General features: G+C 55.2%; 1 protein-coding gene across 5 annotated transcripts; it reads left to right on the top strand.

Moving 5' to 3' along the window:
* Window positions 1-47: 47 nt before the first annotated feature.
* Window positions 48-25,598, top strand: USP2 (ubiquitin specific peptidase 2). 5 transcript variants are annotated; one of them, XM_069554621.1, is made up of 14 exons: window positions 49-293; window positions 8,443-9,260; window positions 9,481-9,666; window positions 20,931-20,981; window positions 21,502-21,625; window positions 21,794-21,905; window positions 22,012-22,122; window positions 22,281-22,345; window positions 22,536-22,639; window positions 22,727-22,807; window positions 22,943-23,021; window positions 23,209-23,316; window positions 23,507-23,627; window positions 23,845-25,598. In XM_069554621.1, exons 2-14 carry the CDS (start codon window positions 8,484-8,486, stop codon window positions 23,930-23,932), a joined length of 2,007 nt encoding a protein of 668 aa, XP_069410722.1. In that variant the 5' UTR covers window positions 49-293; window positions 8,443-8,483; the 3' UTR covers window positions 23,933-25,598. The 5 variants fall into 5 exon arrangements, with proteins under 5 accessions (XP_069410724.1, XP_069410722.1, XP_069410721.1 ...); XM_069554620.1 differs by lacking the exon at window positions 49-293 and adding an exon at window positions 2,299-2,403; XM_069554623.1 differs by lacking the exon at window positions 9,481-9,666 and having other exon boundaries at window positions 48-293.
* The last annotated feature ends 1,033 nt before the right edge of the window (window positions 25,599-26,631 follow it).

Below are 26,631 nucleotides of genomic sequence, written 5' to 3'. Positions count from 1 at the left end.
GTCATAATAGGAACAAGCCAATCGCCGTGACGCGTCTCAGTGACGCTAGACGCGAGGTGTGGCTTTGCCGGCCCCGGGCGCAATGAGGCGGCAGCCCGCTGGGTGGCGCCGATTTCCCGGGGAGGTCCTCTCTGGGCCCCCGGCGGAGGTGGGGTAGAGGCGGGCAAGAGCCGAGGCCAGGGAGCCCTCTGCGTCAGCGGCTGTTTACTGCGCCGCTCCAGTACCAGCCGGGACTCATCGGTAGCTCCATGCTTGTGCCCGGCTCGACTCATCCATCCTCAGAGAATAGGCAGGTACGTGCCACCTGTCGGAGACTGGGGAAGAGGGGATACGGAGGGCAGTGCCGTGTGAGGCTCTGAGAGTGAGGTGTCAACGACCGCCTGGGCAAAATGGGCACTAGAAATGTAGGGCAAGTGCCAGCTGCGCTGAGGATCTCCAGCTGTGGGTGCCAGTTGTGTGTGTGAGCCGACAGCTCAGGGTGCCAGGGAGAGCCATCTGTGTGCTGATCAGTGTGTTCTCAGGAAACGCTGCTTGGGCAGGACCGCATCTCCGAGCCCTGTGTGGGATGTGGCGGAGAGTGACGCCTGGGCCCTGGCAAACCCCTCCCCACGTGTGCGTGGCAGCCTTCTTACTCCCTCCTCTCAAAGCTCCTGGGGGCTTGTCTCTGATCAGTTTGCCAAAGAGGGGTAGGGGTGGGGGGGAGGGTAGTAGTTAAGTGGAAAAGGGGTAGATTTTCCACCAATCCCAAACAAGAAAGAGGCATCTTTGAAATTCTCACCAATCCCAAACCAGAATCAGGCACGCGATGCTCCAAGGCAAGTAACTTATACTCAACAGCCTAAGGAAGCCCATTCTGGCTGTCCTCTAAGGAGGAGCATCTACCTCCTGACCTGGCCGCTCTTAGAATGGAACTGAGCTGGAGATCCTGCCCATGCTCATCTCCCCAGGCACAGGCAGGAATAGGTCCCCAGAGTCCGACATGTACAGTGGAGGAAAGGAGAGCTGGTTGGGCTGGGGTTGGAGCAGCCACCATTCCTTTGATGCTGTAGATGATGCCAGACTGGAGTCGGAATGAGGACTGGAATGAGGGCTAGGGACGAGGGCGTCCTCTGAAGTGCATCGTCAGGACCTGAGCTGAGTCAGTAGTCTCTGCTGAGACAGGGTGGAGGCACCATCCCGGGTACTCCCAGTCCTCAGGGAGAGCCATCGAGAAACAGGAGGAACAGCTGGGAGCTGACAAGAGCACCAAGGTCCGAGAGGTTCAGAATCCTGCACCTTCCTCCTGTGACCCTGCCCAGCCAGCCTGGCTCTGTAGGCTCGGGATCCTGAACACTCCTCCAGGTAGAGTGGAACCACTCCAGAGCAGCCAGGCTTGCTCCTGGTAGCCTGGGGGAAGCTACACTTGCTATATATTTTTCTAGGTAGAGAAGGAAAGAGCCCAAGTGGGCCTGGCCCTCCTCTGATGGGTGGACTGCACATCTGGGAATAGGGTAAGCCTCATTTGCCTTGCCAGCTATGGGACACGGATCAGCTCGGAAAACTATGGCAGTTTTCTGACATGAGAACAGGGCACTCCCACGGGGTGGCCTGGAGGAACCTTTTCTCACTAGCAAGGTTCACCTGACAAATGCTACCACTAATTAGAAGTGGAAGTATTCGATCTAGTAGTGATTATCATTTATTGAACTCTTACTATGTGCCAGGAAATTAACAAGCATTATTTAATCCTCACCTCCATGAGGTATATCATTATTATTACTCCTGTTTTAAGACTAAATAAGGTTTGGACCACTTAAATGACCGCTTAAATGTCTCTGAGGCAATAAAAAGGAAAGACTTGGAATACAAGCCCAAGCCTAGAAGTCCATTATAAAAGAGCTTGAACTGGAAACCTGAGAGAGGTCCCTTCTGCCTCTCCCTGCTTCTGTGTCCTTGAGGGAGCTGCTGTCTGCCTCCAGGTCTCCTCCATCTCAGAGCTAAAGGAGGTGGACTGGGGCTTCTTTCTCTTCTCTAGTTCTGTGACTGACACCTCCTTCTCCATATTTTTGCCTAATTCCACCCCCATCCCTCTACCCTCTTTCCAGTTCTGCTTCCCCTTGAATCCCCCTTCTGTTCCATTTCAAAATGCTCCCTGCAAACAGTCTCCCAGGATCTCCTTGCCTGGCACCCACCTCGAGAGGGAGGGCCTGCCACTGCCCCTTTAATTCTCCCTGGGCTCAGAATGCCAGCGAGTGGAGCTAGCCATCTCCATGAGGTCAGATAAGATACTATATATATCGAGTCAGTAACCTGAGCCCCGGATTACCCGGCCCAAGTCAGACTCCTGCTTCTGGGCTCGCCACTGCACTCCCTGCCCTGCCGGGGAAGAAGCCCCCAGATCCTGCCCAGTGTCCCCGGACACAGGTCGGTAACTGCTCCTTTGGTATCCGAAATTCACAGGGCCGTTGTCCCTAGGGCCCTGGACTGTCTGTTTGAGGGATCCCTGTCTGTTTGGGGGAGCATGTGAGAGGCCACCCCACCAGGCCTGGGAGGTGCTGTGGGCAAGACCCAGGGGCAGAACCAAGGGCTGGGAGGCCAGGAGGAGGAAGCTGAAGCCCTGGAGGAGAGGGAAGGAGCCTGGGGCTCTCCCCTGGGGTAGGGGTTCCAGGAGAGTGCCTGGGACAGTCGTGGTTAGAAAACAGAATTTAAGAATTCCAATACTGCCTGGGGGCCCCATATCTTTGCCTTTTCTTGGAGGTATAGAGATGCCAACCCCCTCCCAACCCAAATGAAGGAGAACCCTGAAGAGACACTGCGTTAAGCCCACCCACCTCTTCTCCTCCAGGCGGAATTCTGGTTTTAATCTCCAGTCTCTTTATTTTACCTCTTTTGCCCGTCCCAGCCCTTGAGTAACTGTTGCGATCTAGAGAAACTGAGAGGGACCCAATCCCCTTGATGACCCCCGGCCAAGGCCTATCAGGCACTAAACTGGTGGGTCAGAGGGTGCCAGCCCAAGAGGTAGAGCCGCTAGCTCCAGGCTGAGGCTCCTGGGCATCTGAGAGCAGTAAACAGAACTCCTGAACTGTGAGAGCACAAATATCCCCCACCCCAACCTCCCCCTCCGCCTACATGTTCCACTCCTGCCAGGACATCCCGCGACCTAGGGGATGACGCTTGTGTCTAGGCAGTGTCCCAGCAGCCGGGCTTGTGGGTGGGAAAGTGTAGATGGAGACAGGGCCCCTCTGTCAGCCCACTTTACCCTTCAAGGTCAGCCGTCTCAGTCAGTGCCTCATTCCGATGTTGTTAGCAAGCAGCTTTGGGAAGCTCTGAGGTCACCCCTATGACGGTTCCCAAGCACCTGTGGGACTGCCTGGGATTCCCTACTCACCTACCTCAGACACAGATAGGAGGAAAGGGACTGAACCCCGCTGAGGTCTATGTCTGAAGCCCAGCTGGGGGCTTTCTATCCAGGCAGTGGCAAGGCCACAGAAGCTGGCGTGCCTTCACCCCAGACAGCAGAGTGGATCTAGGCAGAGAGGGGCCATGAAGGCTCCTGGGATGTTGGGCATCACCCATCCCATACCCTGGGGGCCAAGAGTGCCTGGCATTCCTGGGGAGCAAGTCCCTCCCCTGGCTGGGCAGGTTAGGGAGCCCTTCACGTGAGCGGCAGGAAATGACAGTGGCTGATGTAATGCGCTAGTGGCCCCAGGAAGATAGGGTTCATTTTAAGCCCTGACTCACCTAGTCTGGGTACCCTGGGGAGTGGGCCAAGCTGCCGCAAGGGTAGGAGGCGGGGGACATGCAGGAGCTTGGCATCACGGGTGAAATGGAGGCCTCCTGGACCATCTCTCGGCAGATCAGCATTGTTCCGGGGCTCAGGTTGCGCCTGGCTTCGCTTTCATCTGCCTGCAGTGGAAACTCAAAAGGCAGCTCCTTTGGGAGTCTGTACCCGCCACGCTGTTTTGCCTAGACGGACACCTGGACCCCCTCACCCCATGCTGCAGGAACCCCAGCCTGTGCCAGCTCAGGGAAAGGCCAGGGAAGAGAGAAGGGGGCGATGGGTTGGCTTCAAGGTAGGCGTTAGCAGACAGAGCCCAGGTAGGTCCCAGTCCCAGTGTGACCCTGGGGGAGCCACACCACCTCTCCAAACCCTAGCTTCCTCATCTGCACACGGGCATAATAATAGCACCTGTTGCTTAGGGCAGTCGTGAGGATTAACTGAGTGATTAATATGCGGTGTCCCAGAAGTCTTAGTGCTGATTTAAGCTTTAATAACTTCAGAAATATGAATGCTAAACGCTTCACTTGACTGTTTCACTATTTAAATTTCTTGTCTATTTGAATGAAAGTATTTTGAATTTCAATTTAATGTTTAAAAAAATTAAAACTTCAAATGATGTTTGTAAGCCAGGGGCGTTGGGAAGGCTGTCTCAGTGTTGGACTTTGGGCTGCTGAAAAAATGACAAGCTACCTAAGAAGTACCCAGTGGGATGCCTGGTCCAGGGGTGCTCTGTACCTGCTGGCGGGGCGATGGCCAACTGGTTCCCTCGTCCTTTCAGGAGGAGAAGTCCCTCCACACCTCCCAAGAAGGGAAAACTGAGTAAAGCAAGAGGGAAGAAAGGGAAGCGTGGCAGAACAGGGAAGAGCCAAGAGCCCTGGCGAGCCTGCACAGACAAGGAGGCTGGCAGGAAGGCTGCCCCACTGTCCGAGGTGGCGGGCACCTGGGGAGGTGCTGCCTGGAACCGCATGCCTGTACTTGCCAGCTCTGGGTAAACAGTGAAAGGAGTCGGGCAGCAGGGGCCCCACGCTGGGCAGGGAGGGGCACGGGGGATCACAGCCAATCAGCTGGCCTCCCACTGCCCCATGAAAGAGCCATTCAGTTCAGGCCGTTCCTTTGGCAACGAGGAGACTCGCGGCCATGTGAGTGCCCGTCCTGTCCCTGTCTTGTGCCGCAGAGCTATAGCCAGGGCCCCGGTCTGCTTCCCCGCCCAGGGTGCCTCCTACAGCCTCCAGGGACAGCCACGCCAGGTAACTCAAGGGTCACCAACCCAAGCTGTCTGCTCACCTGCAAGGTGCTGGCACTGTCCTCAAGAGCGAAACTGGGGGTTGGGGGAGAAGACAGGCATGCTCCAGGCCTCAGCCGCAGTGAGGACCCTCTCCCCAGACAGAGGAACTCTCTGCCAGTTGGCAGCACTGACAAGACAGCTTCCAGGGGGCTGTTAGCGGTAGGGAGGCCCGTCAGTTGTCTGGCAGGTTGAAGCAGACAAGAGAGCAGGGTTTAGGAGCCCTCCCACGGGTGGTGCGGCTCCGCTTGTGGCCCCGATCCTGCCCAGGGCGACCTGTGGGCCATCCCAGGGCCATCTGTCCCTGTCCGCCGTACCTGTCTGGCCCCAGCACTTCTGCGTCAGCAGGGCTGGGAGATATCGCAAGCTTGGGGCTCTGCCTGCAGAATACCAATTCCCCCGTGTGGGGGGAGGGGTAGAGAGACCCGTGGGGAGGAGGCAGGAGTTCAGGCCCTTGTGGGGGTGGGGAGCATATCTGATCGGCTGCTCGGTGTCCCAGAGCCCAGCTCCTGGGACCTGGAGTCTCTGTGACTTTGAATTATTGATGGAGCTCTCCAAAGTGAAATAGAGCAGGGCTGGTCCCACACCCCCACCCCGAGCCTCTGCCTGTCTCCGCCCCTAGCCTCCTCAGCCTTCATCCCCTTCCTCCCCTGGACCCCAGGAAGCTAAGCAGATGGGAGGGAAGCTTGTGGTTCCCCCAGCCCTGCACCAGGCCCTCCTCCCATTCTCTTTTCCTAGAAAGGGGTAAAAGTTGTGCTGGCTGTGGGAACACGGCTGGTTGAGGGAGCCCCCAGCCAGGCCAGATGGGAATAAGGGTGGATGGTCATTTATAGGCCAGGCCTTTCTGACATCAGCCTGGACTGAAAATGGCTGGAGGTCTCTGGCAGAGTCTGGAAGTTCTGTCCTGGGGCCTATATGAAAAGTGCCACCTGCTCACCTCCCACCTCTGCAACCTATCCCATACCTTACATGGACTGAGTATCTAGAGCTCTCTGCCAGGCACTCAGCACTTGGGGCTTGGCACCAGGTCCCATCTGCCCTAATGAGCTGGGCTACGGCCTAGGGCAGGCCGTAGGCTTCCTGAGCCACTGACTGCCAAACAGCTAGATTCTGCCCACGACCCACTCATCTCACTAGGAGCTGCAGGGAGAACCCCGATGCCCAGGACTGCGGTCAGAGGCTGGCCCGGCCAGGAGACAGTCAGCCCCGACATTATTATAGGCCTACAAAGGGAGGAGCCGGGCTGCCTGGCAGGGCTGGGAGAGGAGATAATAACCACTGTCTTTGTTGAGAGCTTTCACATGTTATTATCTCATTTATTCCTCGCAACAACCCTGTGAGGTAGGAATCATAATGATGATTACTATACTGATTTTGCAGCTGAGGAAATTGGGGCTCAGAGAGATTCAGTGACTAGGGCAGAATCACCAAGCTAGTCAGCCACGGAGCAAGACTCCTCTGAGAGTCCTGCATGGCTCTGCAACCCCACCACCCCAGGAGCACCCAAGAGCCCCTGTTGACCCTCAAGGAAAATGAGAGATCTTACCTACCCCTCCTTTGCCCTCCAGCTCCTTCAGAGATAAAGCCTGCAGGTTTACAGTGGTGGAGGGACTCTGGGGGCCACCACATGAGCCTAAACTTGATGGGGGTGGTGAGTTGAGGTAAAGCGGGAAGGGCACTGGGCTGGAAATCTGAGAGACATGGACACGAGTCCTCGCTCTGCTAGCATGTGGCCCTGGGCGAGTCAGTGGCACTTTTCCACTTGTACAACGGAGAACATGAGATGGATGACCCTTCATCGAGGGGACACTCTCATACGCCCCCGGCGGGGGTGGTGGATGTCCTAACCAGTCTTAATTGGCTAGAGCATGCACTTGGACACAGCTGACTCCAAGTTCCTGAAAAACAGCTTGGGCAGACCTCTTACTATTTAGTCTGAGTAACAGTTGGAGGATGTTGCTACAAGTCCTTTGTAGCGACAATTAAGGCGAGCTTGACAGTGCGGGCTGGTGACAGGTGCAGTGCACCTAACTGATGATCACCCTTGTTTCAGCAGAGGGGAAATCTGGGCTAGATTCCCAAATCTGATGTCCCCTTGGTGAGGCCTGGCTGTAGCTGTTTCACGTTGGTCACTTTGGTGTCCTCTATGTAAAGCGTGGTCATGGCTGTCCACTCCCTAGGCCCGAGGGAAGGTTCAATTGGATGATGGATGTGGAAATGTCCCCTTTCACTTGTGGTAAAATATATATGACGTGAAACTAAAAAAAAAAAAAAGTCGACCCATTCGGCCTTTGAAAACTCAATTCAGAGGTTCTGTGTTCCTTCAGCAGATCCACCCCAGCTGCAAGGACTGCGGGTGGAAATAGGAGCGCTGCCTGCAGTGCAGGATTTTAGCCTCTAGGGGGCCCCCTTTGCACAAGTCATTATCACCATCGGTTTGCTGTGGGTACTAATAGGGGAAGCCCTGGGAGGCCACAGGGCCCTAACTCCACTTAGAAACGAAGGCTTAGGTCAGTGCAGAGGGAGGGCTCTACCACACGAGGATCCCCCACCGCAGCAGGTGGCCATGTCCAGGGAAGCACTCTGGGATTGGGTCTGGAGACTGAGATCAACTGTTCCTCTCAGCCACCCATCACCACCACCACCCACACCTAGGCCCCTTTCCTCGTCTCATGGGCCTCCTGTTCCTCATCAGGGATCTGACTAAATGATCCTCACGTCATGCTGTCTAAACAGTGTAAGATTCCCAAAAGATTGCTCCCAAAGAGGGGAGCAATCTGAACTCTTGGAATATCCAGCAGTTTTTAATCCAGGGGGTGAGGGCGGTGGCATCCCTCATCTCAGGGGTGCCTGCAGAAAGAAGCCAAGGAGAGGAAGCAGATGGGGTTTGGGCTGGAATACTCTTGGGGGCTTTTTTGTTTTTGTTTATTCAGCTGCATCAGGTGTTAGTTGGGGCACGGGAGATCCCAGACCAGAGATCGAGCCCAGGGCCCTTGCATTGGGGGTGTGGAGTCCTAGCCACTGTACCACCGGGGAAGTCCCTGGAGTACTATTTGTTGCTTGAAGGGCTGCAGTGGCGCGGTCCCCGCTCTCAGGCTGGGGGCTTTGAGGGGAGCGTCTAGTCCAAGCAGTGCTGAGACTGATTGCCCGTGTGGTTTATGAAAGCCTCTCAGCTCTGGGGCTCTCCCTGAGGTGTGAATGCCTGGGTGCGTGGAGACCTGCACACTGGTGCACACGCACATGCAGAGGTGTGTCCCAGTGGTGGGCCAGTGGCTTTCCTGGAAACAGACAAGTGTGGCCCCTGGTTGAGGTCAAGCCACTGGGGAATGGAGAGCAGGCACAGTGGGAGCAGCCTGACCCCCGGCAGGGCCTTCTGACAACTGCTTTCCTTGTCTTTCAGCCCATGAGGCTCCCAGTCCCCACCGAGTGCCGCCCTGAAGGATGTCCCAGCTCTCCTCCACTCTGAAGCGCTACACAGAATCGGCCCGTTATACAGATGCGCCTTTCACCAAACCGAGCTATGGCACCTACACTCCCTCTTCCTATGGAACCAACCTGGCTGCCTCCTTCCTGGAGAAGGAGAAGCTGGGTTTCAAGCCCAGCCCCCCTACCAGCTATCTCACCCGTCCCCGTACCTATGGCCCCCCCTCCATCCTGGACTATGACAGAGGCCGCCCCCTGCTGAGACCTGACGTCATCGGGGGTGGTAAACGGGCCGAGAGCCAGACTCGGGGCAGCGAGCGGCCTTCAGGGAGTGGACTCAGTGGGGGCAGTGGATTCCCTTATGGAGTGACCACCAGCTCCCTCAGCTACCTGCCTGTCAGTGCCCGCGACCAGGGGGTGACCCTGACCCAGAAGAAGTCAAACAGTCAATCAGACCTGGCCCGGGATTTCTCCAGCCTCCGGACCTCAGATAGCTACCGGCTGGACTCTGGGAACCTGGGCCGCAGCCCCATGCTGGCCCGAACTCGCAAGGAGCTGTGCGCCCTGCAGGGCCTGTACCAGGCAGCCAGCCGCTCCGAGTACCTGGCCGACTACCTGGAGAATTATGGGCGCAAGGCCAGCGCACCTCAGGTGCCCACCCCGACCCCTCCCTCACGAGCCCCCGAAGTCCTCAGCCCCACCTACCGACCCAGTGGCCGTTACAGTCTGTGGGAGAAGGGCAAGGGCCAGGCCCTTGTGTCCAGCCGCTCCAGCTCCCCAGGGCGAGACACCATGGTGAGTTTGCCCCTTGGGGACCTGGTGATGGGCTGGGGAGGAAGCCACTGATGAGGAAAGGGCTTCCACCTTGACAATCGCAGACAGAGGTTTTCCTTCCCAGGCCTCACAGTGGCTGTTCCTATAGCCCAGGTGGGGACGAACCAGGGAAGTCATCTCAGCACACCTGGTGCCCTCGTGGCTTGATGTCTTTGCTCAGGGGCTCTCCCACTCTCCCCAGGAAATGCACTTCACGACCTGTGCACTCGACGATGGCCCTGCAGTGCTCTTGGAAATGCCCAGCTACCCTCACATACACTGCGACTCTTATCCTCTGCTTTCCCACCCAACATGCCTGGGGCCCCTGCAGGCCCTGCCCCATCCTGGACTGCATGCTGAGACCCCCAGACCACCAGTGTGCCCTGTGGTAAGAGAGACCCCCTGGCCCTGACTGCATCTCTCCTCCTGCTCAGGCTTTTATCTCTGAGTCCAGAGACATGGCTTAACATTGGAACGTAAGACATCAGGAGAAGAGGATCTCTCCTCTGACGGATGCTGCCTGGCTGCGGACCAGGGGTCTAGACAGGAGTAGTTCTCGTGTGTCTTTGGAGAAAATGGTGCAGAACTTCTTGTCTAGGGCTTTAGTCTCTTTCTACTCCAATGTGCCTGGGATCAAATAAGGGAAGAGGCTCTGCTGGAGACCTGAGTGAGGGCTGGCATGACCCACCCACATCTGATCCCTGACACACCTCTCCTGGGGCACTGACTACAAATCTTCCTTTTGTATAGTCATCAGTTTACCCATTAGGTGGTGAGCTTTCAGAGGAGGAGAAAGAAATCAAATCTCCAGATCCCTCACTGTGTACCTAGCTCAGTGTAGCATTCGGCTCACCTGCGTATCACATGGATGGTTGAATGGGTGGATGGACGGGGGAGTTGAATAGATATATGGGGGGATGAATGGATAGACGGGGGAGTGAGCGGGTAGATGGATGGATGGATGTGAGTGGGTATTCAGAAGGACAGGCAAGCATCTGGGCAGGAGAACTGGGTGTTGTCATCTTCATTACTTTATGTACCCTTCTACTCTTAGGACACGTGTCTTTTAGAAACAATAGCTGTGCCATAGCGAGAAATGCTGTTTAGGGGACTTGTCCAGAAAAACGAAACAGGGGTACAGGATAGGGGCGGCACTTTGGGACACAGACCTTGAAGCTTGTCAAAACTAAAGGTCCTGAGAGGACAAATTGATACCATTGCTTGGAGAATCTCAGCCTTGCTGGACCCCCTGTGAAGTGCCAAGGGAGATCCAAAAGCTGGTGCCTCCCAGAACATTCGGACCCTGAGAAGGCAGGGCTGGCTACGGTGGAGGGCTAGAGTGGACCAGGGATGGCAAACAACAGAGCGGCCTCAGAGAGAGACACGCTCTCAGGGGACACATACTTGGGTTGAAGCGTGATTGGCTGGCACAGGTCTGGTGTTGCTCATCTCAGGGGCAATCAATCAGAAAGTGGCTCTCAATGGAGGGGCCTGGGTGTTCGAGGCTTCTGAGGGGCTCCCTCCCTTTGTTCAGAAGGACTCTTTATGGGGCTCAGTGTTCCTAAAAAGTGGGGTCTGGAGACTGACTACTTCAGAATCATCTGTGCGCTGAATTGTCTGGGGGCCCCATCCAGACCCCCTGGAGGCAAACTCTCTAGGGACATAGGGCCTGAGACTCCGGCCCTTTTTCACAAGCTTTTCAGGTAATCTTCAAGCACACTGAGGTGTGAAAACCTCCCCTCCACAGACTAAACCACAGAGCCATTCTCAGCCCCAATCCCCTGAAAGCAGGCCCGCCTCCTTCCCACACAGGCAGATCCCAAACCTCCCTAGAGTCTCCACAGCAGACACCCTGGCCCCAACCTCCTCCCCTAGGGCCAGCCTGAGGGGAGTTTTGCAAGAGGACCTCAGAGAACTGGGCAGGTTGACCCAGGGCAAACTCAGCCACTGTAACATCCCTTTTTTCCTGTCCAGAAACAACTCACAACACACAGGAGTAACCAGCAGCCCTACAACTGAGCTAGTGTTTCACTCTGAGCTCTTCCTCAAGAAAAAGGTCGTCTGAGTTTTTCTGTAACAGAAAAACCCAAACAAATTTCCTGGTCAGCTCAATACTACCAACTGGGAAAGACTTCTCTTGGGCTCAGCGGTGTAAGACCTTGATTTAACCTCACTCCTCTCCCCTCACCACCCTCACCCTCGCTTCTGGTGCTGATCACATCTGCTGGGGTGAGAACCACCCTGTCCATGGGGCCTGGACCACTTCTTTCTAGAACCAGGTCCAGTTTCTTTTCTGACCTCCGTCAACGGCTCTTCCCATCTCATTCATTCATTTTATGGTGTTCAGCTTACTAGCAGCGTAACCTTAGAGAAATACGTGAACTTTTGAACCTGTTTGCTCTGTAAAATGAAAGCAATCATAGTTCCCACTTCAGAGATCCTGGTGTGGAATCAAAGGTTGTGGTGTGAAAGGGTTTGGCACTTAGTAGGTGCTTGGTCAATATCAGTCCTCCTTTCTGCCTTCTAGGTGCTTGGTGGTGGGGGTGGGGTGGGGGGGGGGTTGGTGCAGGAGAGGTGTGAGCTGTGGTCCCTGCCCTCTGGGAAGCTTGGGGAAGTAAGTTCTAAAAATAGTTGCACCAGGAGGCCGCCCTAGGTGTTTTTTCAGTGTCATAGGTGATGGGAAAGGGAGAAGGTCATCCGAGGCTGGGATGAACAGTTTGGCCGCTGGAAGAACACTTTGCCTCTTTAACCTTGGATACCTCTCATCTGAACTGTTGCCTCACCCATAAAAGGGAATGGTCATGCCTGCCCTGCCCACTTCCCAGGGATGTCATGAGGTTCAAAGCAAATCATGGATGCAGAGGAATTTGCAACCAGTAAAATGCAATGGGAGAGCTGCCTTCAACTCAAGGGGGAAAAGGTGCTGTGGGAAAAGAAGGGGCCTTTGGCAGCTGACTGGAGTGGGGGGAGGGGACCACCACCGGGAGGAGCAAAGGTGAGAGAGTGCATCCTAGGGCAGGGCCCCGGGTGAGATCTGACTCCTCTAGGCAGCCCTGGCCCGGGGCTCTCTGGACAGCTGACAGGTCAAAAGAAGCAGGACCAACGGGGAATAGAACAGATCTAACCAGACTCAATCCTCCTGTTAATAGTAACAGCCCACATGAACTTGGAATATCACAGACTCAGCTGAGCATGAGTGAAGAACTGGTGGAGGGGGACAAGAATTCTGAACACCTCCCATCCATGGCTGGCTTGCTTAAGCACCAACAAGATGCCAGTCCACGGAGTGTGCGCTGTCAGCCTAGGGCAGTGAGGGTGCCCTAGACTCCCTCTTCAGATAGACTGCAGAGGAGTTGTATGTTGGTTCGGAATTGTTGTTGTTGTTTTTTTTTTTTAAAAAAAAAAAAAACTTTCACTACCCACAGTGGGGGCTTCAAGCCAGGCCAGGTGCGTTGGCCCTGCAGAGAGCCAGGGGTCCAAGCCCCCAACTTGCTCACATCCCCCTCCGCCCCACCTCTCTTGCTCCCCTGGGCCTATGGAAGGACAAGCTGTTCCCACTGAGCCCTGCCAGGGCTGCGCTTTAACCCCTACAATCCATGCTAATCCTCAGCTCCACCCACTCCAGCTGCTCTCTCCCCTGAGCCCTGGTAGTTCTGCCTGCCAGCTTCAGCCCTGCGCTCACCCTGCCCAGGGCACCCTCTCCTCTCCCTGAGAAGAGCTGGGAGCTGGCCCAGGGCCCTTCAGAGCACAAGTCACGGGCTGGGCACCTACTACTCAGATGCGAAGCCCGGCCCAGCCTCTTGCCCTCACACGACCTCTCCCACACCCTTGCCCTCTGCCCTGGGACCTGTTGCTAGGAGCAGTCGGCCTGGGCACCTGGACTACCTAGATCCTATTTGCCCCTGGGGGGGCTGCTGACTCATCTCACAAAGCCTCAGGTTCCAGCTGTTCAGTGACAGGGAGATTATATAAGATGAGGTCATGTGATTCTCCTCTTGGGTGGGACTTTGGACTTGACTGCTGTGAAGCAGTGAGGGGAAGGGAGGAGTTTTAATCTGAAGTGGAGGACAGCGACGGCTGTCCTAGGACTCCTGGGTGAGAAGTGTGACCTTTCCCTCTGTCCCTGACCTTCTCACTGTTTACTCGGCCACACTGAACTGCATCCCTGCTGTCCTGTTTGTCCAGCTTGGCAGCCTGAGACCCTGGGGCTTGTCCTCACCCACACGGCCACCTGGAGGAGGGCAAACTTCCTGAAGGCCTGAAGCTGTGCTCACGGCCTAGGAAGGTCACACAGAGGGGTCCCATGGCAGGACTGATCCTAGCTGCTGAGAAAGAAAGAGCAGTCGGTTTGTAGTTTGTGGTCAGAATCAGCAAGACGCTAATGTCTCCAGGCCTTGAAGACCGGCTGTGGACTGCGACCTGGCTGGTGGCCGTGGAGCCGCCTTACCCAGGCTCATTTTCTCAATCGGTGCCCAGCACCAGGCTCCCTGCTTCTTCCTCCACCCCCACTCTTGGATGGATGTCTCTGCGAGTGAGTTCAAGTGGTATGGGGGTGGGCTCAGCAAGGCAGGAGTTAATCCGAGCCTGGCAAAATGTTCCTGCCTGTGGGAGAGCCGCTCCACTGACCATCCTGCTGCAGAAATGAACATCATGTTCAGGGCCCAGAGCTGCCCACGTGGTTCCCTGCACCTTCTCACCTCAATGGAGACGTAAAACTGGCGCCCCACACAGAGACATAAACGAGAGAGGGAAGTGTGTGGGCCTCTGGAATCCAGCTGGTCCAGACCAGACTGCCCAGGGGCTCCAGGGAGCACAGAGCTTTAGGCCTCCTGGGGTCTGCGTGATGCAGGAAGGAGGAGCTTCCTTCCTTCCTCGGTCCAGCTGGCTGGCCCTCCCTCCCCAAGGGCACTGGAGGGCTGAAAGCCGCACCCCTAACAAGGACCCTGAGCCCCCACCAGTTCAGTCAGGCCGCCAGTCTGTCCCATCTTGCGTGGGTAACTGCAGGTGCATGCAGGAGCAGGGTTTAAGCCGTGTTTCTAAACCTAGGACTGGGCTGCCCACTAACAGCTGAGAAAGCAAGATATTTGTAGCCTTGTCTTCACACAACCAAACCTGACTTTATTTAAATACTCCATCCGTGCCAGGGGGGATTTGAGGGGAGAAAATACCGCCAGGGGAGGCAGGCCAAGCACGGGGTCTGAGAAATGGCAGTCTTGGGCTCCAGCAAGGAGTTCTGCTCAGATTAGCTCAGTGTGTTTGAGGCAAAAAGTCACAGAGCCAGAGCCAGATTCAGATCCCCAAAGACTGTCTGCTTTGCCCATGCCACTTCAGGAAACGGCACTGAGGAGAAAGGGTCTCTCGGGGTCCTGGTTAGTTGAGAAATCACCACAGTTCTTCATGGCCGTGTCCAACAGCCATCACACCTGCCTGATGAGACTGGGCCCCATTTGTATCTCTCCAACCAAACTTCTCAAAGGGCACCCATGCAAGAGCCTTCCCCAGCTGGGCCTCCCTGATCCCAGCAATGCCCCTGACCTCCTACATCCCAGGAAAGAGGGAGAGAGCAGGCTGGCAGAATGCCATGATGTCCCCAGGGTAGCTGGCCTACGTCATGGGGAAACAGGCCGAACGCACCAGTGGGTGGCCGCCTGACAGCACTTCCTGCAAATCACTTACTCAACACGCAAACCCAGACTGACCCCACCTTCTGAGGCTCAATGGGACTTCCAGCACCGCTTGGTCTTCCAGCACCCTTTCGTGATGAGCTCACAGTCCTACCCTTGAGGTATCAATGTAATGGTACAATCAACACCCAAGCTCAGACCATTTACAGAAGTCTTAGAAATATGTATAAGACAAACATAAACATACCAAGACAAACTGGTACGGTGGAAACAATGCTAGAAAACCGAGAGTACGCAATAATGGAATGTTTAGAACTTGGAGTTTATTAGAAAAGGCTTTGTGGAAAACATGAGTTTTGAGCAGAATTTACAAGGAGGTAATTGACAGAGAACAGGAAGGGCATTCCAGAATCTCCTGGTAGTTGTTACTAGCATGGGTTTTGCTGTAGGACCCATTTGGGTTCAAAGCCCTACACCGCCATGTACCAGCTTTGCAGTCCTGGCAAGTTGTTTGACCTCTCAGGGCTTAAGATCCTTCATTTAGAAAACAGAGGTAACAGTTACTGCGTCACTGTCCCTGAGTTGTTATGCAAGTTAACTGGCATAATGTATATAAAGCACTCAGCAGTGCCTGGCATTTAGTAAGTACTTCACTGGTGACAGTTTTGTTAAAGGAGAGAAGGCATGTGCTAAAGCAGGTTGATTGGCAGCGGGGATTAGAGAAGAGTGAGGGTGGTAACCATGGTGCTATCCAGCCTATGGACCACAGCCTCAGAGACAAGTCTACCTAAGGCTTCCGGACTGGCTGGAAGAGTCAGGTATGTCAGGGCACGGGAGTGATGTGATGAAATGCAAGCCTTGCTGCAGACAGTGTGGGACTGGCTCAGAGGGGTGTGGTTAGGAAGAAGGAAGCATGGAGGGAAAGCATGCATCTTGTCCAGGGCCCAGCTTTGATCCCAGCAAGGACAGTGACTGGAGATCTGCTCTTCTAATGTCACTTACCACCTAGTAGGATGCCCTGAAACCCCTGCCTCCTGCCCACTCCTCCCACCACCGAGGCGGGAACACGGGGGCGACTGTGCTCCTCTCTCCACAGCACAGAAGTGCTGTTCTGTGGGAGGCCTGGGGTACAGCCACACATGTGTCCTGGACATATTCCCCATGTGGCTGTGGTTCTGTGTGCAGTGCGCGTGTACATGTGGGGATGAGCAGGCCAAGAGGAACAGAAGGAGGCCACAGATGAGTAACAGCACACACTGCTGCCTCTCAGAGTATTTTTAAATGCTAAAAATACTGGCTAAAAATAGCCGTCAAGCTCCAAACAAGATACTTTCTCCAGGCAGATTCTGTGTGGGTCCCTGATAGGTGAGACGGGTGGAGCAGCAGGAATAAAACCCAGAGACCTCTGATCTCCGAGCATGGCTGCCCTTAGGGTCAGAGAAGGACACTCCCTCCAACACACCAACTGAGCACCAGTTTCCCCACGTGCTGTGACTTTCTTCCCACCTCCCAAAAACAAATCAAAATCTGAGATTCTCAGAGAGATGGAGTTGGGTAATTGGGTAGATGAGGCCAGAAAAAGGTTTCTTCCTGAGGCCAAAAGGAACACTGACCTGTTGTCATCATGTAAAAAATCTAGGCATTGCCTTTCTTGATAGTGGGCCAAACTAGGACTGGAGGGAGGAGGGGAGTTCGTCCGGAAGCCGTGGAAATCTACCTTTGGGTCCTCTTACCCTCACGGACTGGGTGGATATTGGGCTTCAAGAAGGCGTGAGTCGTCCTCTCCCACCCACACGCCCAGAATGTTGTGCAAAAGTTTGCGCGTGGGTGCATTTTTTCCTGAAAAAAATGAGTACAGGGCTTTCATCGGGTTCTCAAAATGATCTGCAGCCCTCCAAAAGTTAGGAATCTTTCGCTGCCCTCGGGGAAGCTCACCCGCTGATACTCGGCCTTGGAGACGTGTCCTCTTTGGGCCTCAAAAGCAGTTTCTCCCGAGTCCCAACCCCGAGGTGGTTCCCGGGCTCCGCGCTCCGGTCCTGCCCGCCCGGGTCTGGCCTGCCCCCGGAACTGCAAGTCTCGATCGCGGGCAGGCCCGCCTGGTCCCGGATGGGGGCTGGGGTCAGCCGCGCCGGGGGTAGAGGCGCGGGGGCGCGGCCTCACTCCGGTCCGCGTGCCGGGGCCCGGGGGCGGGGCCGAGTGAGGCGGGGCCGGGCCCTCGCCCCGCCCCGGCGATGACGTCGCGCGGCCCGAGGCGGCGGCGGGGCCCCAGTCGGCCGGAGCGCGAGAGCCGGCGCCGGGTCGGTTGGCTGCTCGTGCTGGGGAGGTTGAGGTGCGGGAGCGCGCGGTCGGCCCGCCGGAGCGGTTACCGCCGGGCGCCGCGGACGGCGTGCTGTGGCGGCCTCGCTGGCCTGGGCGTCCGGGCCGTGGGACCTCGCGGTACTCCCCCGCGCCCTATTGGCCAACGTTAGGCGAGGGGCCGAGCCCGCCGCCCGCCCCCCAGCATGCGCACCTCGTACACCGTAACCCTGCCCGAGGAGCCCCCCGCCGCCCCCTTTCCCGCCCTCGCCAAGGAGCTGCGGCCGCGCTCCCCGCTCTCCCCTTCCCTGCTGCTCTCCACCTTCGTGGGGCTCCTGCTCAACAAAGCCAAGGTACGCGGGGCCCTTTTCCGGGACCCTCACGCCGAGGGCTGGGGTTCTGCCTCCTTACCGGGGTGCTCCCCTCCCGCCCCCTTCCACCGCGCGCCCGCCCGGCCGAGGCACAGATTCTTCCCAGCCCCCTCCCCTCCTTTCCCAGGGTCTCCCGACAAGGAATGCCCCCTCCCCAGGTGATCTCACGCTTACTCGCGGCCCCATCCCCCTTGCTGAGGTCCCTGCCCCCCCACCCCAAGTCCCCCTGGCCCCTCCCTCTCCTCGACCCCAGCACCAGGTGGCTCTTGGGCTCGAAATTCCTGGCACCTATCCCGACAGGTGCAGAAAAGCGTAACCTTGACTAGTTCTCGGGGTGTGAGGGAACGGGCAGCCCGCTGGACTCTGCGGGTGTGACTCCTCCAAGGCCCAAAGCCAGCAAGAAAGGCCGGTGGGAAAGGGACCGCCTCCCCGTCACTCATCGCAAAACGCCCTCTCCCTGAGGGTGGACAACAGGGGTCCTTTGACCCCGCGAAGGGCAAAGGAGTTGCAGACAGGGAAAGAGGTCAACGTCCCTTCCCTTCCCTTCACTTCCCTTCCCTCCCCTCCCCAGTTCAGCTCGGTGGGCACTGGATCCCTTCAGTGATGTAGCCGCCCCAGAGTGATGCTGGGGCTAAAAGCTGGGCACTGCCCCCTCGGGGAAGGGAGAAGGGGCCAGAGCTTGACAGATCTTACGTAACAGCACAAGCTCCCGTGTTGGCAGTGCGTGCACTGCCCCGTGCCAGGGCCACACCAGGCTCCTTGGCTGCAGCCAGGACTCATGGCTGACCCTCATGGCACAGGTGAAGTAAGCCGGAAAAGCCCTTTCCTGGGGTCTCAAGTGTGAGGACACAAACCTCCATCAGCCTTTCTTCTGTGGCCCGTGTTCCCAGATGTTTCCTCCATGTTCGCATAGCAGTGGGGCTCTCGCTCCTTCAGTGGGCAGTGAATACTGTCTGTTTACTGGCCATAGAGGTGGCACCTGCCTTCTAGAACAATGGCTGCTCCTGAGTCGAATTAGGTTTTCTGATGGCTAATTTTAAGGAACTTTTTGCCCCGAACTTTTCTCAGCTCTTTGCAACTTAAGCTCCAGCAGCCCAGCTGGAGTCATTTCCTTCTTCTGCTGAGAGGCTGGTGTGCAGGGTCTCTCCCAGCTTCTCCAGTTTGGGCCTCTCCCTGTCAGCCCTGAGGTAGGATTGTTTTCCCCGTAAGAAAGGTCACTCCTGGGACATTTTGTTCCCCTCTGGAATGGAAACTGCTGACTTTCCCTGGAGCTCCTGATTTCCTATTCATGGCAGAAGAATATCTGGCTGGGCAGAGAACAACCCTGCTCTCCCCTCCACTCCCACCCCCTGACTCCTTATACCCATCCGCCTTCTACACAGAGTGCTTGGAAATTGGCAGGCACGTTCAAGCTCAGGAAATTTTAGACAAAGGCACAGCCCCCACCCCCAGAATTAAGAGGGTCCTGGCGAAGAAGGCTTAAAGGAGCCTCCTGCATCCCTCCACCAGCCAGGCCAGACATAGGGTTAGATTCTTAAGGATAGTAACCCCGATCATGACCTGTTCTTCCTGACCTGCCCTCCCCTGGTTCAGAGAGAGAAGTGTCAACACCACAGGAATGCTTCATTAGAAAGACGCCTCCAGCCTCCCATTGCCGCACCCCCAACTGGCGCTGCGTGACTGCTGTCTCAGTCGAGGGCCCACCTTGGTGGACAGTGACAGTCACCAGCAGTAGAATGCTTTGCTTCTGTGGTCTGTTTAGACAGATGTGGTCTGAGGCATGAGGGGCAGGTGGGGGAGGGGTGCGAGGTAGAACTGATAAAGCAGTGCTGGAGAGAGGTGTTCGAGTGGGTATTCTGGGAGAGGAAGAGCAGGTATGCAGGTGTGGGCAGGCTTTAATATTTAGTTCCAAATGAGCAACACAGACTTCAGTGTTTCTGTTGAGCCCCAGGTCTACTTCCAAACGCTGATAAGGTCTTTGTCCAGGGAATTATCTCTGCTGTGGCCCACTGACTGGAACATCAGGGTTTAGATTGTCATAAAAATAAGATTTAAATGTCATGTTTGGGACCATACACTGCTGATCTTCAGTGATGCTTGTACCCCACCTGCTGCCAATAGGCTTTTCTTTCTAGCTGCAGGTGGACAGCAGGTCTGCCTGCTGGTTTAGGTATTTCCCTCCCTACCTGTGAGTGTTAGACCTAATAACTGGCAAGGAGGGATCGTCTTACTTGAGGGGGGATCAGCAGGGCAATTCCTGAGAAAAGCCCTCCTTCAGCCTTCCTCTCCCCACCCCACCCCCTTATGCTGACAACCTCATGGGCTTTGAGCTGCTAACAGCACACGGCATGAGTAATTTTAGCTGAGTTATTTCAGGCTCCTGTTCTGATCAGGGTTGAGCTGGCCCCACGCATGCCCCAGCCAGTGTTGCTCCAGAGTTGCCTGCTCCCGGTCCCCTCCCCAAGAAAGAGAGTAGCAGGCTCATCTGTATGCTGATGCTTTAACCCTTTGAGCCGAAAGGTTATTTGACTTCTTGGAGGTTGGGCCAGGATTAGCCAAGAGACCTGGACAAACAATGCTCGGAGTCCTGTTCACTCTCCCACCCCCTCACCAGCCTCCACTAGAAGTACAGGAGCAAGAGTAGCACCTTCAGCCAGGTGCTGACCTCTGCTTGGCCGCAAGCTGCCATCAGAAGGATTCCCAGCCAGTGGCCGATCAGGATGTTGAAACCTGAACCAGGCAGGGAGGATTCTCCCAGGCTCTAAACAGCCCTCAGGAGCTGAGCTCAGTTGGAAGGAATTCCACCTGTCTCTGGCAGTTCAGAATGGCAGGCCAACTGGAGCTTTTCCCCAGCTGAAGATCTAAACTCAGTTTAGATGTTTTGTCATTGAACTTTTGAAGAGCTCCATGAAGTGCTCATTATGACAGCTGCTTTAGATATCAGACATCTCAGAATACAAATGTAGGTCATTTGAGAGAGTGCCTGGATCTGGGACCTGAAATCTGTCAGAATCAGGTATATGAATTCCTAGTCTCTGGCTTCTAATGTCCAGTCTCCAATATGGCAGAAAATGAAAAGTATTAACATAAAGGATGGGGGGGTAATTACATGTCAGTTAAAGAAAGCAAAACCACATAAGAAAAGAAAGCAAAATCTTGAGGAATGTTTTTGTCATGTGTTGAAAATGACAGGCATTCCATACCCCTCTTGCCTACAATGTAAAGTAGATTTAAGTTGAAGAGAGGGTCATGTGTGCAGCCTGAGGCTAGTGGCTACAACTGGCAGAACGTTGCAGAGAGAACCTAACGTAGGCCAGGCCTCTTCCTTCAGCCTGAATATGCCTCATGTTCTTTGCTTATAGAATTCTAAGAGCGCCCAGGGTCTGGCTGGTCTTCGAAACCTTGGGAACACGGTGAGTTCTCCCCAGCCAACTTCTTTCCCAAGGTGGGACTCAGTCCCATCTCAACTGGGACTGTCTAACGAGATGATGCTGGCTACAGCTAACTCCCTACCCCCTAGGCCAGTTGGTACCTGTCCTTCCTGGCTGATGTTTTACAGAGTTGCTGGGCTCTGCCTCACCCCCACCCAAGCAGGAAGCACTGCTAAAGGGCAGTCGCCCTTTTAACTGATACCTCAGTCACTTTCCTGGATCCTTCTCCCCCAGGACATCCATCACTTCCCACCCACTCTGTCCAGCTGCCCGATACTCTTTTGTACACCTCTGTAGTAAATAACCAGTTACTTCACCCATGCCAGCAGTGGGGATTTGCCTCACTTCAACACTGTGACTTACAGAAAGAGGAACTTGAGGCTATGGGAGGCTTGAGGCTCACTTGTCGGCCAGGTATACCAGAGGGCTCTGAGTGTTAGGTAACTAGACATGCCAGCCAGGGGTCTTTGTTCCACTGCTGACGTCTAGTGGTCTCCCACAGTGCTTCATGAACTCCATTCTACAGTGCCTGAGCAACACGCGGGAGCTGAGAGACTACTGCCTGCAGCGGCTCTACCTGCGGGACCTCAGCCACAGCAGCCGTGCACACACGGCCCTCATGGAAGGTGAGGGCCCGGCCCTGGACACCTTTCCACGCTACTGTAGGAGTCGAGGGTTACATGCTTCTCTCCCATTTCTCTTCCTCTGGCTTCTTTTTGTTGGGACTCTACAGAATAGAGAAAATGGCTCAGCTATCCTCCACGCCCCCCTCTACCCTTTTCTTCTTCCTATAGAGTTTGCAAAACTAATCCAGACCATATGGACCTCATCCCCCAATGACGTGGTGAGCCCCTCTGAGTTCAAAACCCAGATCCAGAGATACGCACCGCGCTTCGTCGGCTATAAGTAAGGGCCTTGGGGACGTGTCCCCCCCACCCCCCAGAGTGGGTGGCAGCAGTAGCAGACTTGAGGGACCAGAGGTGTCGCTTAACTCCCTTTTCTTCACATTCAGTCAGCAGGATGCTCAGGAGTTTCTTCGCTTCCTTCTGGACGGGCTGCACAATGAGGTGAACCGGGTCACAGCGAGGCCCAAGTCCAACACTGAAAACCTCGACCATCTGCCGTAAGTAGGAGGAGAGGGCTGGGGCCCGAACTATGGGAACTTGTTTGGGGATAATGATTTCAGGAGAATTTTGGATATTAAGGATTTAGATGGCTAGGCCTTGACACTTACCAGGGGTTGAGGTCTGACCCAATTCCGTTCTTCTCTCTGGGTCCTAGTGACGATGAGAAGGGGCGCCAGATGTGGAGAAAGTATCTAGAACGGGAGGACAGTCGGATCGGGGGTGAGTGCAAGCAAGGGGGGTGGGTGTGGGTTGCCTGCCTTCCCTGCTTGCTTGGCCTGAGCAGAGCGTGAGAAGCCCGTTCTCCCAGGACCCCTCCAGCTTCCCAGCGCCCAGCCCCCAGGGGACTGAGGTGGGCGCAGTGAGAAAGGAGCCATGGCCTTTAGGCACCGTGTGTCCGTCTCTTCCCCAGATCTCTTTGTTGGGCAGCTGAAGAGCTCCCTGACGTGCACTGATTGTGGCTACTGTTCTACGGTCTTTGATCCCTTTTGGGACCTCTCTCTGCCCATTACTAAGGTAGGCACCCCTGTCGCCCCAGTTCTGAAACTCTTGCTCTTACGCTTTCACTTCGTTGACCTCTGACCCCTCCCTTCTCTCTCCTAGCGAGGTTATCCTGAGGTGACGTTAATGGACTGCATGAGGCTCTTCACCAAAGAGGACGTGCTTGATGGCGATGAAAAGCCGGTACGTCACCCTCTGTGGCAGTGAGGGCGCATCTCCCGGAGCCCTCTTGGGGGTACAGCAGCCTAGGAATTGCTGCATTTGGCCGTTGGCCTCACACATGAGTCCTTCCCAGCTCTGTCCTGTTATATCTTTCAGACGTGCTGTCACTGCCGAGCCAGAAAACGGTGTATAAAGAAGTTCTCCATCCAGAGGTTCCCAAAGATCTTGGTGCTCCGTATCCTTCAGATGGTCAGGGCAAGAGCTGACGTTAGAGAGTGAGGACTGGGGGCCGGCTGAGGGCCAGCAGGGTAGGACGGGAAAACTCGCTGGGCTCTCCCCTCCTTGACTTCCTGAGACGTGTAGTCACCCTCAGGGGCTGTGTCTCCTGTTCTGACTCTGTCCTTGACTCACGCCAACACCAGATCTGAAGCGGTTCTCAGAATCCAGGATACGAACCAGCAAGCTCACAGCATTTGTGAATTTCCCACTAAGAGACCTGGACTTGAGGGAATTTGCCTCAGAAAACACCAGTAAGCGTTTCTGAGCTGGAAGCACAGAACCAAGGCACGGGTGTCTGAGCTGCAGATGGGAGGCCCCAAGGTGGCGGGAAGCGGCTGAGGAGAGAGAGGTGGAAACTGGGAGGAGATGCAGGACTGGGAGGGCAGGAGGAGAGGGCCCAAGGGGCACCCTGGGGCTTGACACCTCAGGCTTCCTCTTTAGACCACGCTGTTTACAACCTGTACGCTGTGTCCAATCACTCCGGAACCACCATGGGCGGCCATTACACAGCCTACTGCCGGAGTCCGGTGACGGGCGAGTGGCACACGTTCAACGACTCCAGGTGAGACGGGCCTCGGGCGGGGCTCCCGGCCGTCGGGCACCCGCCCCTCACGCAGTAGCGGCCAGGGCCCAGAGGTGTGGCACTGCCCAGCAGAAGGCTCTCCAGAAGGAGATGGCCCCGGGCGTCCGATAGGTCAAAGACGGGCCCTCATGCTGCCCCGGCTGCGCGTCCCGGGCCCCCCAGGCTGCCAGGCTGACCTGTCCTGCTCTCTCCGCAGCGTCTCCCCCATGTCCTCCAGCCAAGTGCGCACCAGCGACGCCTACCTGCTCTTCTACGAGTTGGCCAGTCCGCCCTCCCGCATGTAGCAACGAGGAGCTACATCCCATCCTCCCTTCCCCGTGGTGGCCCCACAACCTAAGCTTTTTTAAAAAGACCAAAAAAGGCAAAAAAAAAAAAGTCCTGACAAATAAGAGGAAAATAAAGGAAAGTGAAGCTGCAGAGCAGGAGTTGCTGCAGCCTGGCCAGAGCCTGGAGCGGGGAGCCCGGTGCCCCCGAGCCCCGCCTGGTAGGGAAGATTGGCAGGACGCAGACCGAGCCAGCACGGTGCCCTCGACTTCTCATGTCTGCATTTGTAAGCGTGTGGTTCTTTTCCCATGTGTGATAAACCTCAGCCCTCTGTGGGGAGAAGATCCTTGTCCTCGGGCCCACTGGCCTTGGCCCAGCCCCGGCCTCCTGAGAACACAGCACCCTCTGGAGCCTGCTGGGAGGATTGCTTCCTGGAACGCTGCCCGTCTTTACCTGGACCCCACTTCACCCTTCCAGGAGCAAGAAAAACACCCATGAGCCAAGAGCCCTCTTAAGGCTGCTAACTCCAGGGGGACAGATGAGGGGACGTCTTTGAAAAAAGCTGTTTTTGATTTTTAAAAGCCCAACTTTTTTTTTTAATTACCGTAACTAAAGTTTTCAGACTGGAGATGCTCTCTTTCACACCTCTTCACAGCTGGGATGTTGTGATGGTCATTTTTTTTTTTTTTTAATTCTACAAGTACAACTTTTCTAGTGCTAGCCCCCAGTGGTGCTAGGTGGGAGTTGGCCAGGCCCAAGCACAGCCACAGTAGACCTGGGATCTGACAGGTTGTTGTTTCTTTTTTTTTAATGTTTTGGATGGAATCTAGTTGCCTCCAAGAATTGTGCCTTATAGTGTTTGGGGACCAGGGGGTAACTGCCCCTCCCTGAAATATCCCTCAGCCTCTTCCCTCTTCCCCAGTGCCATGTCCAGAGCTGCCAGGGAGCTTGGGGTCACATCCACAGCCCCTGGCTCGTTTCGCACTGCAGAGGTGAAGAGGAGAGTAGGTAAGAGGAAATTCTTCTGATAGTGTATCAAGTTCTTCCCGCAGCTTCCTCTAACCCAGCCCTGGTCTACTCCCCAGCTGTTGGAAGGATAGCATGAGCCCCTGATCCTTGAGCTGCTCTCACCTTTAATTTATTCCCCCTTAACTTGCTCCTTCTCCCCAGCCTCCCTGCCCCACCCCCCTTCTCAGAGCCTCCTGACATAGGCCCTTTGGACCGAGTTTCTCAGGGATGCCCATGCCACCCCCAGCTCCCCTTGGCATCAGTCTGGAGTTCAGCCTGGGAGCTGGAGCCTGGGTGTCTGGGGACATCTTGCCTCAGTTGTATGGTTCTTCCCCATGGGCTTGATTTTGCTCTTAAGTCATCGGGCAAAACTCTGTTGTCCCAGAGAGAAAAGCTGTTCAGCACCAAGGCCCAGAGCTCTGTGGGTGGCGTACCCTGCACACCCACACAGCTGGGCCCTGCCTGTGCCCCTCGAGGGCAGAACTCTCCAGTGCTTCCAGGAGGCCGCAGAATAAGACACCCTGAGTCTAACTGGCCTGACATCCTTCTCCAGGGAAGACCTGTGAACCTGAGCCAAAGGGCTGGTGTATACACTTGTTTACCGTGTAAGCAAGAGGAGATGAATGTGTGGTGTACAGTGGAACCTTGTACAGAATAAATCATAGCTTTGAGAAATAAGCTGGTAAGTGATGGACTCTTGATTTGGGAGGGGTCCGAACCCAGGAAGCGCTCCTAGCCTATCAGTGGCCAGATATCTTACTGCTTCAACCAGGTTGTAAATTCCAAGTTCTAGAAAAAGTAAACTACCTACTTTTTAGCTTAAACTTCTCAATTCTGTTTTTTAAAAAAGCCAGAGTAGTACATATTTTGAACACAATATTCCTCATCTGGATTCACCGATATTTTAACTTTTTGCCACATTTGTTTATGTATATACACTTTATTCTTTGGGGCAAAACATTTAGGGGATGAGGCATCCTATTACCACTTCTGAACACCTCAGCGTGTTTCTCCCATGTAACCACAACCCTGGCTTCACACCGAGGAAATCTCTAACAGACCTCTCTCTAAATGGTCTGTCTGGTTTTTAACTGCTGGTATGGGCACCCTGGTGGTTCTCTATTGACAACTCGGGTCCCTTTACAGACCCATGACGAGCCAAGACAGGTCTCCAGCAGAGGCTGAATACAGACAGCATGGTTTGCTCTGAGAGCAGAGTGGCCTATGCCTGGATGTGGAGTGATCAAGGCCTGGTCCTCATATGAAACATCTCAACGTGCCCCACTAATACCTGGAAACAGCTGCGTTTACATTAAAATTGTTCTCTACTGTTGTCAAGACATCACCAGATTGAACTTCTTGGAGGAAGGACCTCCTTGGCACCCCTAGGGACTTGGTTCCTTGGGTTTTCTCTTTTTTCTGTTCAGATTTTCCATTTCTATCACCGATCTAGAACTTGGGAAACTTAAGTCTCCACCAGTTGAACTTAGAGTATCTTAGTGGGATTTTTCCCAGTAACAACTGCCACCCATGATCCAGACACTGAGAAATCAAGGCCTCCCTCCCTCTCCCTCTCTGAGACAGTGGTACCTGCTGTCACACCTCCTGGGCATTTCCTGAGTAGGATCAAAAACAACAGTGACTCAAGGTAGAAATTTCTCCCAAACATGCGCTGGCAGGGGCCTGACCTAGGAAAGATAATTTCTCCCAA

The sequence above is a fragment of the Ovis canadensis genome, chromosome 15 (genome assembly GCF_042477335.2).
Source record: "Ovis canadensis isolate MfBH-ARS-UI-01 breed Bighorn chromosome 15, ARS-UI_OviCan_v2, whole genome shotgun sequence".
Classification (NCBI taxonomy): Eukaryota; Metazoa; Chordata; class Mammalia; order Artiodactyla; family Bovidae; genus Ovis; species Ovis canadensis.
This window is presented reverse-complemented; position numbering and strand designations above follow the sequence as displayed.